At 49.3% G+C, this 12,473-nt stretch overlaps 1 protein-coding gene and 1 long non-coding RNA gene across 2 annotated transcripts in view; both read right to left on the bottom strand.

Moving 5' to 3' along the window:
- Positions 1–1,678: 1,678 nt before the first annotated feature.
- The window catches only part of PRELID3A (PRELI domain containing 3A), a 63,890-nt gene continuing 53,095 nt past the window's right edge, over positions 1,679–12,473 (bottom strand). Inside the window, exons 6-7 of the mRNA XM_077136023.1 lie at positions 4,391–4,470; positions 1,679–2,418 (exon numbers count right to left, since the gene is read on the bottom strand). Of these exons, the coding sequence (XP_076992138.1) occupies positions 2,400–2,418; positions 4,391–4,470 (99 nt within the window). The 3' untranslated portion in view covers positions 1,679–2,399. The remainder of the gene's footprint in view (positions 2,419–4,390; positions 4,471–12,473) is intronic.
- LOC143662358 (uncharacterized) lies at positions 5,641–12,103 on the bottom strand. The gene is made up of 3 exons (XR_013165304.1): positions 11,747–12,103; positions 7,481–7,555; positions 5,641–6,868 (listed from the first exon to the last, which is right to left on the bottom strand). It is a non-coding gene; the product is annotated as an uncharacterized LOC143662358 (long non-coding RNA).

Below are 12,473 nucleotides of genomic sequence, written 5' to 3'. Positions count from 1 at the left end.
CTGTGAACAGGTCTAATGGTTGGAGGGAGCCTCCTTGCCATTCCCTCCCACTGCTCTTCACTCTCTGGCTCTGCCTTCTGTGGCTCTGCTAATCTCCCTACTCTCCCATCCAAGTGATGTTCTTAAATGCCATCTTATTTCTCATTTCTCCCTGCAGTGGTTCCTGTTCCTCCATCTTTCTTTGCACGTTTGATTTTTGCCATTGCATTTAGCACCTAACATCCACTGTCCCATGGGGGGAGGCATTTTTGTCAACTTTGTTCACTACCATATCTCAGGTTCTAGAAAAATGTTTGGCATATAACAGGTGTTATATGTAAGTAAGCTTGTGGAGTAAATGAACAAATGAATGAATAGGCTCATTATGGAAATGAGAATAAGTGAGAAATAGAGAACCATGAGGAGGTCCTCCCACAGGTGGCTCAGCGTGTCAGCTGTGCTCCTCAGTGGATCTGTGCACCAGGCAGCCCACGGAGAGGACAGTCCTGAATCAACACATCACGCAGCCCTGAAACAGCTAGCTAGAAGAGAGGTTTTGAGCTGGCAGCTCTCACCATTAGTGCATCTCAGAGCTTGCAGGACCCACCTGTACTCTTGTAAGGGCCACACCTCACCCTCCTCTTGGGCTCTATTAGCGTCCTCTAGAGAAACAGAATCAAGAGATATCTGTAAATACAAGATTTATAAAAGTGTCTCATTCCGTGGGAATGCAAAAATCCCCAATCCGTAGAGCAGGCTGCAAGGCTGGCAACTCTGAGGAAGGGTCTGGATAAACTCCACAGCAGAGGCTCCACGGATGAAGAAACTGAAAATTCTCTCTTCTCCCTTAAAAGTCTTCAACAGATTGGATCAAATCCAACTGACTGGATCACTCCATTTGCAGGATACACACCCTTAGTTGATAATAGATATAATAATCAGACACAGCTGCAATCAACTGACTGATGATTTAATAAACCAGCCTTCTGGTGCTAAGGACCCTCAACCACATTATCTCATTCAGTCCCCACCTCTGAAGTGGGACTCTTTTTACAGATGAGAGATTTAGGACTAATTAGTAAGACTGTCATTTGCCTAAGGCCAGACTATGAGACCCAAGTCCAGCCTTAGGCCTATCCTGTCCCCATGCTGGTGCTGTCCATCTCCAGCTGCTGACCTAGTGAGCTAGTACAGCTCAGAATTCAGGCCTCACATCTCGTCACCTAAGTGCTTAACAAATGCCCAGAACTACGTGTGCAAAGTGGCATATCTGATCTTAGCTCTTGACAAACTTTAAGGATAAATTTGTCACATACATACATGAACAGTTAAAAAAGGCAATATAAATCTCTGCGAATTGATAGTAAGCTATTGTACTTTGATCTGGAATCAAGCAAGGGACAGCTTCCTGGAAGTAGAGGTTAAGGTGGGTTGAAAGGACGGAGCCCAGTATTCTCAAAGTATTTGAGCTGATGGCTACGTGCTCCGGAATCATCTGTTTTCAGCACCTAAGCCTTGGTTTTGATGTTTTCCAAAAAAAAAACGAGAAATCTCTCTAGCTTTTTTATTTTTTGTATGCTGTATGGTGTGTGGGGGGGTCACATTTCATTCTTCTCCCAGGTGACTGTCCTATTATTGCAACACCATTTGTTGAATCTGGGGTGGGGGGGGAGGGAGGGGCAGGTTAGTGCAAGGGCTGGGCATTGAACCTGGGTCTCCCGCATGGCAGGTGAGAATCCTACCTCTGAACTAGCTCTGCACCTCCCCCCTCTCTAGCTTTGTGGTCAAGCAGTTAGGATAGAAATATTTTGGAGCAATTTGACAAAGATGTGGCACAGAATGAAAGCTGGAAGACCTGTTGGGAGGTGATTGTACAAATTTAGTACAAGATGATGTATGTCTACCTATTGCAGTGTAACAAATTACCCCAAAACTCAGTGGCTCAAAACAATAAACATTTACTATTTCACAAGTTCCCATGCGTCAAGAATTCAGGAGCTTTAGCTGGGCAGTTGCGTGTGGGTGTCTCCCATGGGCTGCGGTCAGCATGTCTACTGGCGCCTTCCTCACACAACTGGCAAGTGGGTGCTGGCAGCAGGTCAGGGTTCCTGGCCACACACACCTCTCTGGTGGGCAACTTGGGTATCCTCAGGACATGGCAGCTGGCTTCCCCCAGTGAGTGCTGCGAGAGCAAGCAGTGCGCAAACAACAGAGTCTCTGCCGACCTTCTCTTGGAAGTCACACACCATCCTATCCCATGCACGACAGTCCAGCCCTGTTCAGGGCGGGAGGAGGCCCCATGCAGGCGCTGGCCTCATCCAGGGCCATCTCGGGAGCTGGCCACCACAAGCTGTATCCACAGCAGACGGGAACAGTAAAGGTAGAATGAAATCAAATTGGCCTGAGACATTTGAAAGGAATTATTTGGTTTCCAAATGGCTACAGAGAGAAAGAGCAAAGGAAGAAGTGTTTAGTAACTCAGGTTTTATATTTGGGAAAATGGAAGTAGTGCTAATTGGAAATGGGGAAAAGAGCGTTTTATGGAAGGGAACGAACTTCATCTGATACTTGTTAACTGGGAAACGCAATGGGATCTCTAAGAAGGGTCAGAGAGCAGATACCACAGGCTCTGTCGACCTCACAGCCTGCCGCACACTGTTCTCTGTGTGGGAGTGTCTTTTTTTTTTTTTTACAACTCTTTAAAAATATAAAAACCGCCCTTAACTTCCAGGTTGTACAAAAATAGGCACAGACTGCAGTGGGCCGACCCCCGCCCTAAGTGAACTGTCCTACAACAGCTGAAGATGTCAACACAGAACTTGATGAAAAGTCAAGGCTAGGAACCCAAACTGTACAATTAGTATCACTAACTTCTTACTACTTCCCTCTTTTGCAGTATGGTAGTTAACTTGTACTATTGATCATAAAAGTAAAAATTAAAAATTAAAAAAAGCCTGCTAAAGTGTATTCCATAGCTGGAGCACAGTATTTCCAGTTCCAGCCCAGGGCCATCCACAGAAGACCCTGGGCAGACCCAGGGACTGGCCACCATCACGCAGAAGGCCACTTTCCTTTCTCATATTGTGGAGAAGGGATATCAAAGACTTAAATCAACTTCTTGTTTAGTAAACAACAAAAAACCCAACTTTCTTCCCACACACAAAACACAGTAAGATGTAGGCCAAGGCATGCAGATTCAGCCCTCCTGGGGGTCCCTTTCCTAAGGCAGCCCACCCTGCCCGCGGGGCCCGTCCTCGGAGCCAACGTCCCACCTGCCGCCAGGTCCGGTCTGCAGGGCGGGGAGCCGAGGTCTCGGGGAGAAGGTTCCCCTCGGCTACCCCTTCGGCGCCCCTCCCCGGCTACCCCTCAGCTCCCCCTCAGCCCCGTCGGCTCCCCTTGCGTCCCTGTCGACCCCCCACGGCTCGCCCTCCGCTCCCTCTCGGCTCCCCCTCGGGTTCCTCTCGAGTTCCTCTCGGCCCCCCTCGGCTCCCTCTCGGCTCCCTCTCGGCCACCCCTCAGCTTCCCCTCGGCCCCCCTGGGCTCCCCCTCAGCTCCCCCTCGGCTCCCCCTCGGCCCCCTCGGCTCCCCCTCGGCCCCCTCGGCTCCCCCTCGGCTCCCCCTCGGCTCCCTCTCGGCTCCCTCTCGGCCACCCCTCAGCTCCCCCTCGGCCCCCCTGGGCTCCCCCTCAGCTCCCCCTCGGCTCCCCCTCGGCCCCCTCGGCTCCCCCTCGGCCCCCTCGGCTCCCCCTCGGCCCCCTCGGCTCCCCCTCGGCCCCCTCGGCTCCCCCTCGGCCCCCTCGGCTCCCCCTCGGCTCCCTCTCAGCTCCCCCTCGGGTTCCTCTCGGCCCCCCTCGGCTCCCCCTCGACTCCCCCTCGGCTCCCCCTCGGCCCCCCCTCAGCTTCCCCTCGGCCCCCCTGGGCTCCTCCTCAGCTCCCCCTCGGCTCCCTCTCGGCCCCCCTCGGCTCCCCCTCGGCTCCCTCTCAGCTCCCCCTCGGGTTCCTCTCGGCCCCCCTCGGCTCCCCCTCGGCCCCCCCTCAGCTTCCCCTCGGCCCCCCTGGGCTCCTCCTCAGCTCCCCCTCGGCTCCCTCTCGGCCCCCCTCGGCTCCCCCTCGGCTCCCTCTCAGCTCCCCCTCGGGTTCCTCTCGGCCCCCCTCGGCTCCCCCTCGACTCCCCCTCGGCTCCCCCTCGGCTCCCCCTCAGCTTCCCCTCGGTCCCCCTGGGCTCCCCCTCGGCTCCCTCTCAGCTCCCCCTCGGGTTCCTCTCGGCCCCCCTCGGCTCCCTCTTGGCCACCCCTCAGCTTCCCCTCGGCCCCCCTGGGCTCCCCCTCAGCTCCCTCCTTGGGTCCCTCTTGGGTCCCTCTCAGCTCCCCTCGGCGTCCGGATCCGACCCGCAAGTCCTTTGCGGGCCTCACGCGGTCTCGGAGGCCGGTGCCGCCAGGTCCTCGAGCTCAGCGTTGAGGCTGCCGATGACCCACTCCACGGCTTCGCGGCCCTGCAGAGAAGGAGAGGGGGGCGACGTCGGTGGGCGGGGGCCGAAAGCCCCGGGGGGGTCGGCGACGTGTCCTGACGCGGCAGGACCCCACGCTGGAGGCGGCGGCGGCCCCCACGGCCCCCGCGCCGGCGCCTCGCCCGTCGGTCCTCGCCGTGACTGCGGAAGGCGTGACTGTGGGAAAAACTGCCGCGTCCGTCGCCAGCCCACAGCGGGAGGTAGGAAGCCAGGTTTCCTCCCGAGGAAGGCTGAGAGCAGCTGCTGCTACTTTCTTGGTTTAATGGCTGGCCCCTTAAAGAAGAAACTAATAAGTGTATTGCTCGGGGAAAGGACAGAAGTAAAACCCAACACAGGGGCGTGCCTGTTTGTGCCCGCTGGTGAGAGCTGCGACGCGGTGACTCGCTGGCGTGCGCCCCGCCGCGCCCAGGCATCTGCCGCCCTGGAGGGGCTCTCGACGCCGCCCCCATTTCCCCCCAGAACCGAAGTGCCCGGAGGACAGATTTTAGGGCCTGGTGCATAGGGAAACAAGCGGAACATGAGGCGCCCCGCGGGAGAGGGGGTCGCAGGCAGGGGCAGGCTGACGTTCGCGGCCCGACAGCAGGAGTTGTGCCCGCGCGCGGCCCCGACCCAGACCCGCCCGGCGCTGTCTGCAGACGGCCCGGGGCCTGCAGGATGGAGGCCTGGATTCCGCCAGCTAAACCCCAAGAGAGAGAGCTTCCAGGCAGCAGCGCTGGAAAGCAAGAAAAAGGCACTAAACCGTGTATACAGGAGGACCCCATCTTCATTTTATAAAAAACATACACATATACTAGCATGTGCACAAAGCCGTTCCGGAAGGTCACTCGAGAAAGAGGAGCCTTTACTCTTCAACACTGACTTGCCAGCACTCTTGTTTTAACCACAAACCCAGAGTGCTTTCATCTATTTTTAAATTAAGGTAGCTTATGAAATGAACAGAACTTTGATTATAAGATAGTGGGGGGGGGGAGGCTTTTTTGCCGGTCTCTTCTGTAAATCACCCCAGAAGAAGATAAACAGAAAAACTTTAGTAGCCTCGAAAACCACTATATGAAGATGTAAAGCAATTAGCAGAATGAAAAGAGGTCTTAGAAGTTAAGAATATAATTTGATGAAATAAAAAAATTAGTAAAAAAGTTGGAAGACAGTGTCCAGGTGGTCAAGATTAACATGCTAACCATATATCTGATAAGGACTAAATATCTAGCATATATAAAGAACCCCCACAACTTAACAAAAAGACAACCCAATTTAAAATGGGCACAGGTCTCAAAGAGGCATTTCTCCAACGATATACAAGACGCCAACACATACATGAAAGGATGCACAACATCACTGGTTCAGGGAAATGCAAATCAAAACCACATGAGATACCCCTTCACACTCACTCAGATGGTTATTATGTAAAAAGGAAGAAGAAAATAAGTGTTGACGAGGATATGGGGAAACTGGAACCCTTATATATTATTGCTGGTATGTAAAATGGTGCCAGCCCAGACACTGTGACAATCAGTTTGGTGGTTCCTCAGAAAGCTGAACATAGAATTAACAGGTGACTTGGCAATTCCACTTGGGATTTCAGCTATTGTATTTTTCAGCTCTGGAATTTCTATTTGGCTCCTTTTCCCCTTTATTAGAAAAGTTGTCAATTTACAGAACAATCATGCATAAAATACAGGATTCCCATACCACCCTATTATTAACACACACCTTGTATGTTGTGGCACATTTGTTTCAATTAATAAAGGCATATTTTTATAACTGTACTATTAACTAAAGTCCATGGTTTAACTTTGTCACTGTATTGTGTACTTCCATGGATTTTTTTAAAATTTTATTCTGTTACCATATATATAACCCCTTTTAACCACGTCAGTGCTGTTAATTAGATTCACAATATTGTGCTACTGTAACCACCATCCATTACCAAAGCATTTCCATCATTCCAAATAGGAACCCTGTGCATTTTAAGCCTTAACTTGCTTATTTGGCTTCTTTTTATAACTTCTATCCTTTTATTGATAATCACACCTGTTCATACATTGTTTTCCTGGTTTCCTTTAGTTCTTTGTTTATGTTTTCTCTTAGCCATTTGAACATATTTAAGACAGTTGATTTAAAATTTGGCTAGTAAGTCCAACGTCTGGGGTTCCTTAGGAATAGTCTGTCAATTTTTTTTTCCTGTGAATGAGCCATATTTTGCTTCTTCTTTGTATGCCTTGTAATTTGTTTTAACTTTTTTATTGTGAAATATAATATATATACAAAAGAAGCAATAAATTTCCAAGTACATTTTAACAAGTAGTTATAGAACAGATTTCAAAGTTTGGTATAGGTTACAGTTCCACAATTTTTTGTTTTTTCTTCTAGCTGCTCCAAGACACTGGAGACCAAAAAAAACAAAATCAATATAATGATTCAGCAGTCATACTCATTTGTTAAACCCAACATTCTCTGTATAACTCCATCATCACCTTTGATCTTTCTCCCATTCTTTAGGGGTATTTGGGCTATGGCCATTCTAACGTTTTCATGTTGCAAGGGGCTGTCGATAATACGGGGTAGAGGAATGGAACTAGTTGATGTTCTGGAGAGGCTGGGCCCTCTGCATTTCAGGACTTATCTGGCCCAGGGATCCATCTGGAGGTTGCAAGTTTCTGGAAAGTTACCCTAGTGCATGGAATTTTCGTAGAATGACATATAATGCCCTAGGTGTTCTTTAGGATTAGCAGGAATGGGTTTGGTTGGGGTTTGGCAGGTTATGATAGGTAGCAATGTCTAACTGAAGCTTGCATAAGAAGGACCTCCACAGTAGACTTTCGACTGTATTTGAACTCTCTCTGCCACTGATGCCTTTTTTGTTACACTTCTCTTCCCCCTTTTGGTCAAGATGTATGCCTTGTGATTTTTGTTGAAAACAGGACATTTTGAATATTATAATGTGGTAACTGTAGAAATCAGATCTTCCCACCTCCCCAAGGTTTACTGTTGTTACCTGTTGAGACTCCAGCCATCCATTTGTTTAGGGACTCTTCCAAGCTTTTCTTGCAAACACTCCATTCCTTGTCACCTGTGTTCAGTGAAATTTCTGTTCCATTATCTGAGTGGTCAGCCAGCAAAGGTTTCTATAAATGCTTGGCACCAATAAAAAAATACTCTCACACACACACACACACAAACACACAAAAAAAGCCCTTTCCTGGTCTTTGCAGGTTGGCTTTGTACCAAACAGCCACAGGTAGTATATGCTTCCAACAGACACTACCCAGAAAGTCACTCAAGTGTGAGGGGTGAAAAAAAATGAAGCCAGTCTATCAGGGCACCACCTGACAAGGTCATAACACACATATACAATTATTTTACAGCAAGGTCTATATTGCTACTTTGGCACCAGTAAGCCATACCAGAATCATGTAAAACTGTAACTATGTCTGCTGCCAAGCTAGGGAACCAGGGACAGTAGGCAGGTGACAAAAGCACCACAGCACTCTCTTACCAAATTCTCACAGCCTCATTCTTCATTAAGGGCTCCCCTCATTGGTGTAAGTACTTGATAAGAATCCATAGTTCCAAAAAAATCTATTCTATTGATTTTTGCCAGTTTATTTGTTTAGGTGAAAAGTCCAATTCTTGGAGGGCCCTACTTCACCGTTTTCCAAGAAGTCACTAAATTTTTTTAACCTTTATCTTTGAAATTATTATAGAGTCATAGGAAGCTACCCTTGTAGTATAGAGAGGTCCTGTACGCCCTTCATCCAGTTTCCCCCAAGACATCTTACATGATTGTAGCATAGTAGCAAAACCAAGAAGGTGACATTCATGCGATGCAGCACAATAAATGTGAAAAGGCATAATGAAGTTTCACAGATTAGGAATAAAGAGATCCTAAAACTTTCAGAGAGATCACATACAGAAGATAAAGAATCAAATGGAAATGCCTTTAAAATTCTTAGTAGAAAGTATTTTTCATCTAGAATTATATATCCAACTATGAATGAAGTATGAGGACAGAAGAGATATTTTCAGATGGGCAATGTCTCAGGAAGCTAATGCATGATGTGATCCACCATCAAAACTTAAAGAGAAAGACATGAAATCCAGGAAAGAAGGAATGCAAGGCAGGAGAAAGGCCAAGGAAATTCTCAGGATGGCAGCAAAGGACAGACCAGATGACAGCTGTATGGCTACATGAAAGTAATCAGTTTACATGCAACAAGACTGTATTTCAGGGGGAAAAAAATGAAAGTGGCATGTATCTAAAAGGCTTGATGTTGTGAAAAAATATATTTTCATTAGAGGGTTTGAAGAGTGTGGAAGTAGTCACAGATTTAAAAGAAAATTAAAAGGAAAGAATCAGGTAATTACCACCTTCAGGAAAAGGAAAAATATATATAAGAAAAAATGTCATTATGCTATACTGCTTGGCTTGGTAAAAACAATATACATATTTTCAAAATTACAGAAATTTTGAATATGGTTTTAACCATAAATTACCACACAGTTATACTGTGGAAATGGGGGAGAGGAAGATATAAGAGATAATATTCAACCATAATAGGAAGCCAGCAGATTATGTCTGCAGTTGTTGAATCAAGATATAGCAGAATATGCATGTTGTTTAGAAATCTGGAGATAAATTCCAGAAATAGCCAAAAGAGTGGAGAGCCGCCTCAGGGAGAGTAGAAGCGTGTATGGGGGCATGGGTGAGGTGGGGGTGGAAGGTGTTTTTACCATAAATCTTTTAACTCTATTTTAATTTAAGCCATGCATAAAATACTTTAATTAAAAAGAGCTCAAAAATGAATAACATATTCATTCACTTTGGATTAGAAATAATATTAATTATAAAACTAAAAGCATTATCTAAAAAAAAGAAAAATCTCCCCTTATGGGGAGGGCCTGCAGGAGGGCTTCTCTAAAGTTTTTATGATTCAAAATATACCTAAAGAAACCTTAATTTTGACTTTTGAAAACAGGAAAATAAAAATTCTCAGTTGGAGTTCTAAAGGTAACAGGACAACTAAATACTTAAAATCACAAAGACATTTGCTACTACCTCATATGGAGTGGTTCCTGCTGTCACAGCCTCCCTGAAACAGCAGGCTCCCACAGCCGTGTGCGAACCTGGGCTGGGCAGAGACCTCCTTTCCATCAGGCAGAGCTGAACAAGAGAAACAATCCAGGATCTTGCAGACCATTAGGATTGCCAGGCTCCAGGCCACAGGATAAGCAAACCCCCGAAAAGGGAGCGGTACCTAGCTCTTCCTGAACAGTTTTAATTGTACCTCTTAATTCGAGCATTCTGGAAAGCTGACAAGTACTTCCAAACAGGTTTCAGCTTCCTTATGGTTTTCACCACAAGCACAGGTGAGCACACGTGTGTCCCTGTGGCGCTGCCATCTCAGGTGGAGGTGAGTGGCCTACTGCTACCATGGGCAGGTGTGAACACAGGGAGGGAGAAGAAGTGAAACTGAGAGAGACCATCTGACGTGAGAAGCGGAGCAGCCAGGCCTCTGCAGAAGGGATTGGTAAGGTGGAGACACTCTTGACGGAGGGGCATGTGAGGGAAATGGTGATGTAATCTGAAAAGAGATAGAGTTACTAAGGTCCCAAAGTGGGCAGAAAAGAGGTGGGAACTACTATAAGGAAAAATAAACTGTGGCACTAAAAGGATCAAACCACTAATAGCCCAAGTGAACAGACTTGCAGTGGCTGCAGGCAGGAGCCAGGTCAGGCCAGCAGCTGGCCAGGTGGGGAGACAGCAGAGGTCCCACCTTGTTGACAGGTTCCTTCAGCTGGCCTTCACCCTCTCTGATGACCTGCTGGAACTCACTGTGACCTGGCCTGGGCCGTCTGCTGTGGAGGTCATCCCTGCAGGCCTCGAGTAGACAGCCCGTGCAGAACAGATCCACAAGTCTCCCAGCCTGGCCCAGGGACGCCTAGGTAGGACTCACTTGTTTTTCTTTTGTTCTTTATTTTTGGGTGCAGTATCTAATTAAAGAGTTAATGCAGTTTAGCTCTAAAATCTGTCAGAGTCTCTGATACCATCCTACACACCTACACTAAGCAAACCCTGTGTGCTCCAGGCCAGACAGCTCTCCAGATGCATCTAACTTAGGAGTGAGTTGATGAGAGGAGAGAGGCCAGCCCATGGCAGTTCATGACAGGTATACAAGGTGAAGGTCTCCAGCAAACGCAAGTTTCAGTGACTTAAGCAAAATAAGCAAGAAGCTATTAAAGAGGCCTTGATCCACATGGAAACACACATGCTGGAAACACACAGAAAGCCCAGAAGCCTGGGCCCAGCACAGTGGAGCACCAATGCTCAGGGAGGAGGGATTTCAAGGCAGGAGTATAAGGATTCCCTAAGCAAAGGGAAACAAGAAACTCCTTTACTTTCTTAGAGTATGAAGATGACTGCTGACCAATTAAATGCCAAATTAGTTTTGACAGCCCAGCCACTGGTGGCATAGGCAACCAAGGAACGATTATTGGAGCTCTAATAGCTTTTATCACTAAAAAGGACTGCAGACTGGCAATCCCTGGGTTAGCTGTGGGCTTGTAGCACAGGAAGAGCTGGGCCAGCTATCTCCTGGCTGCAAACTTGACCTAACAGCACAAAATCTTCTTTATGAGAACATATGAATCTTCCACACAAATTGAACTATTTCTCCCATTGGATAAACCGTTAACCTAGCTGGACCTACTAATAAAAGCTTTACTAATACACACACATTTGAATAATTGTTTAAGCAACCAAGTTCTGAGAAGAGCAAGCAAGAAGCAAGAGCAGCTGAACTAAGCACTTTCATCAGCCACCAGGTAACAAATGTTCCCACTCCCCTTGAAACGAAACTCTACCATGAAACACAGACAGGAAACAGACAGCGAAGGAAACCAAGGATTCTTCTCGGCCCCCGGGGATGCGGAGGCCTGGGGGCCGGGTGTGGATGTGCAGTGTCATCTTCCGGGGCAAGGGCAGCCGTCAGCGCACGGGGTGCTGAGCCACCCACTGGACAGCAGCCCACCCCCGCAGCAACAGAGAGGAGCGCAGTGGGACCTGAGATCCAGGCCCCTGGCGGCGGCCACCGTCCACTGCCAATGCTGAGATAAGGGGGCACCCTTCAGTGCCCCAAATTCTCAGCAACAGCCCAGGGCACCTCCTCAACCCAGAATGGCCGGCCGCCTCCGTCCCCAGCCCACCAGACTGACTAAGAGGATGTCCAAGGGTTTCGCTGCAAAGGCGGCGGCATCTGCTCACCAGGATGGGAGACAATGGTCCGCTGTGGGGCCTGTGGCCTCCTGGACTGAGGGATGCAACAGAGCGCCAGGGGCGTGGCCAGGCGAGGCCGGGCGGGGGGTGGTGGGGGTGCCTGGCAGCACTCTCCCCTCCTCCACGACGCGCGTCCCCCAGTGCGGCCTTCGGGGCTGGCCACCGCCGCTCCCCCATTCCGCGCCTTGCCATATCCCCGGGAGGAGTCGGCTGGTGCCTCGACTTCTCAAATCTGGGTTTTCCAAAAACTAGAATCCACCGACTCTCCCATCAGCGGACGGAAAGAGGGAAGGTCAGCTTTGGGCGGCATCTCGCTGACCCGGAAATGACCTGAGGCGCCACCTCGCTGCCCCGGAAACGACCGGCGGAGACAGCGGGCCGGGAGGCTGTGTGAGGGGACCCACAAGGCCCTGGCCCACTGAGCGTCGGGACACCCAGTTTGCGTGACCTCCTCCTTCTGAAATGTCCGCGCTCTTTGCGTCACCTCTGAGCAGGGTTGGAGGGCGGCCTGGAGCCCCGGTGGTCATCGTTGCCTGAGGCCGAGCCCTCGCCGCACTGGGGGAGAAGGGAGCCGGGGCGGATTGAGGGGGTCCCTCCTTTCTCTTCCCTTTTCATTTCACAGATCTCGCTTCCAAACCCCGCCGCCTAGACGTGCAGAGATAGCAGCTGCCTGCAGGGAAATAGCGCGGCTGGGGATCCAGCCAAAGCCACTGGA

This window comes from Tamandua tetradactyla, chromosome 18 (genome assembly GCF_023851605.1).
Source record: "Tamandua tetradactyla isolate mTamTet1 chromosome 18, mTamTet1.pri, whole genome shotgun sequence".
Classification (NCBI taxonomy): Eukaryota; Metazoa; Chordata; class Mammalia; order Pilosa; family Myrmecophagidae; genus Tamandua; species Tamandua tetradactyla.
This window is presented reverse-complemented; position numbering and strand designations above follow the sequence as displayed.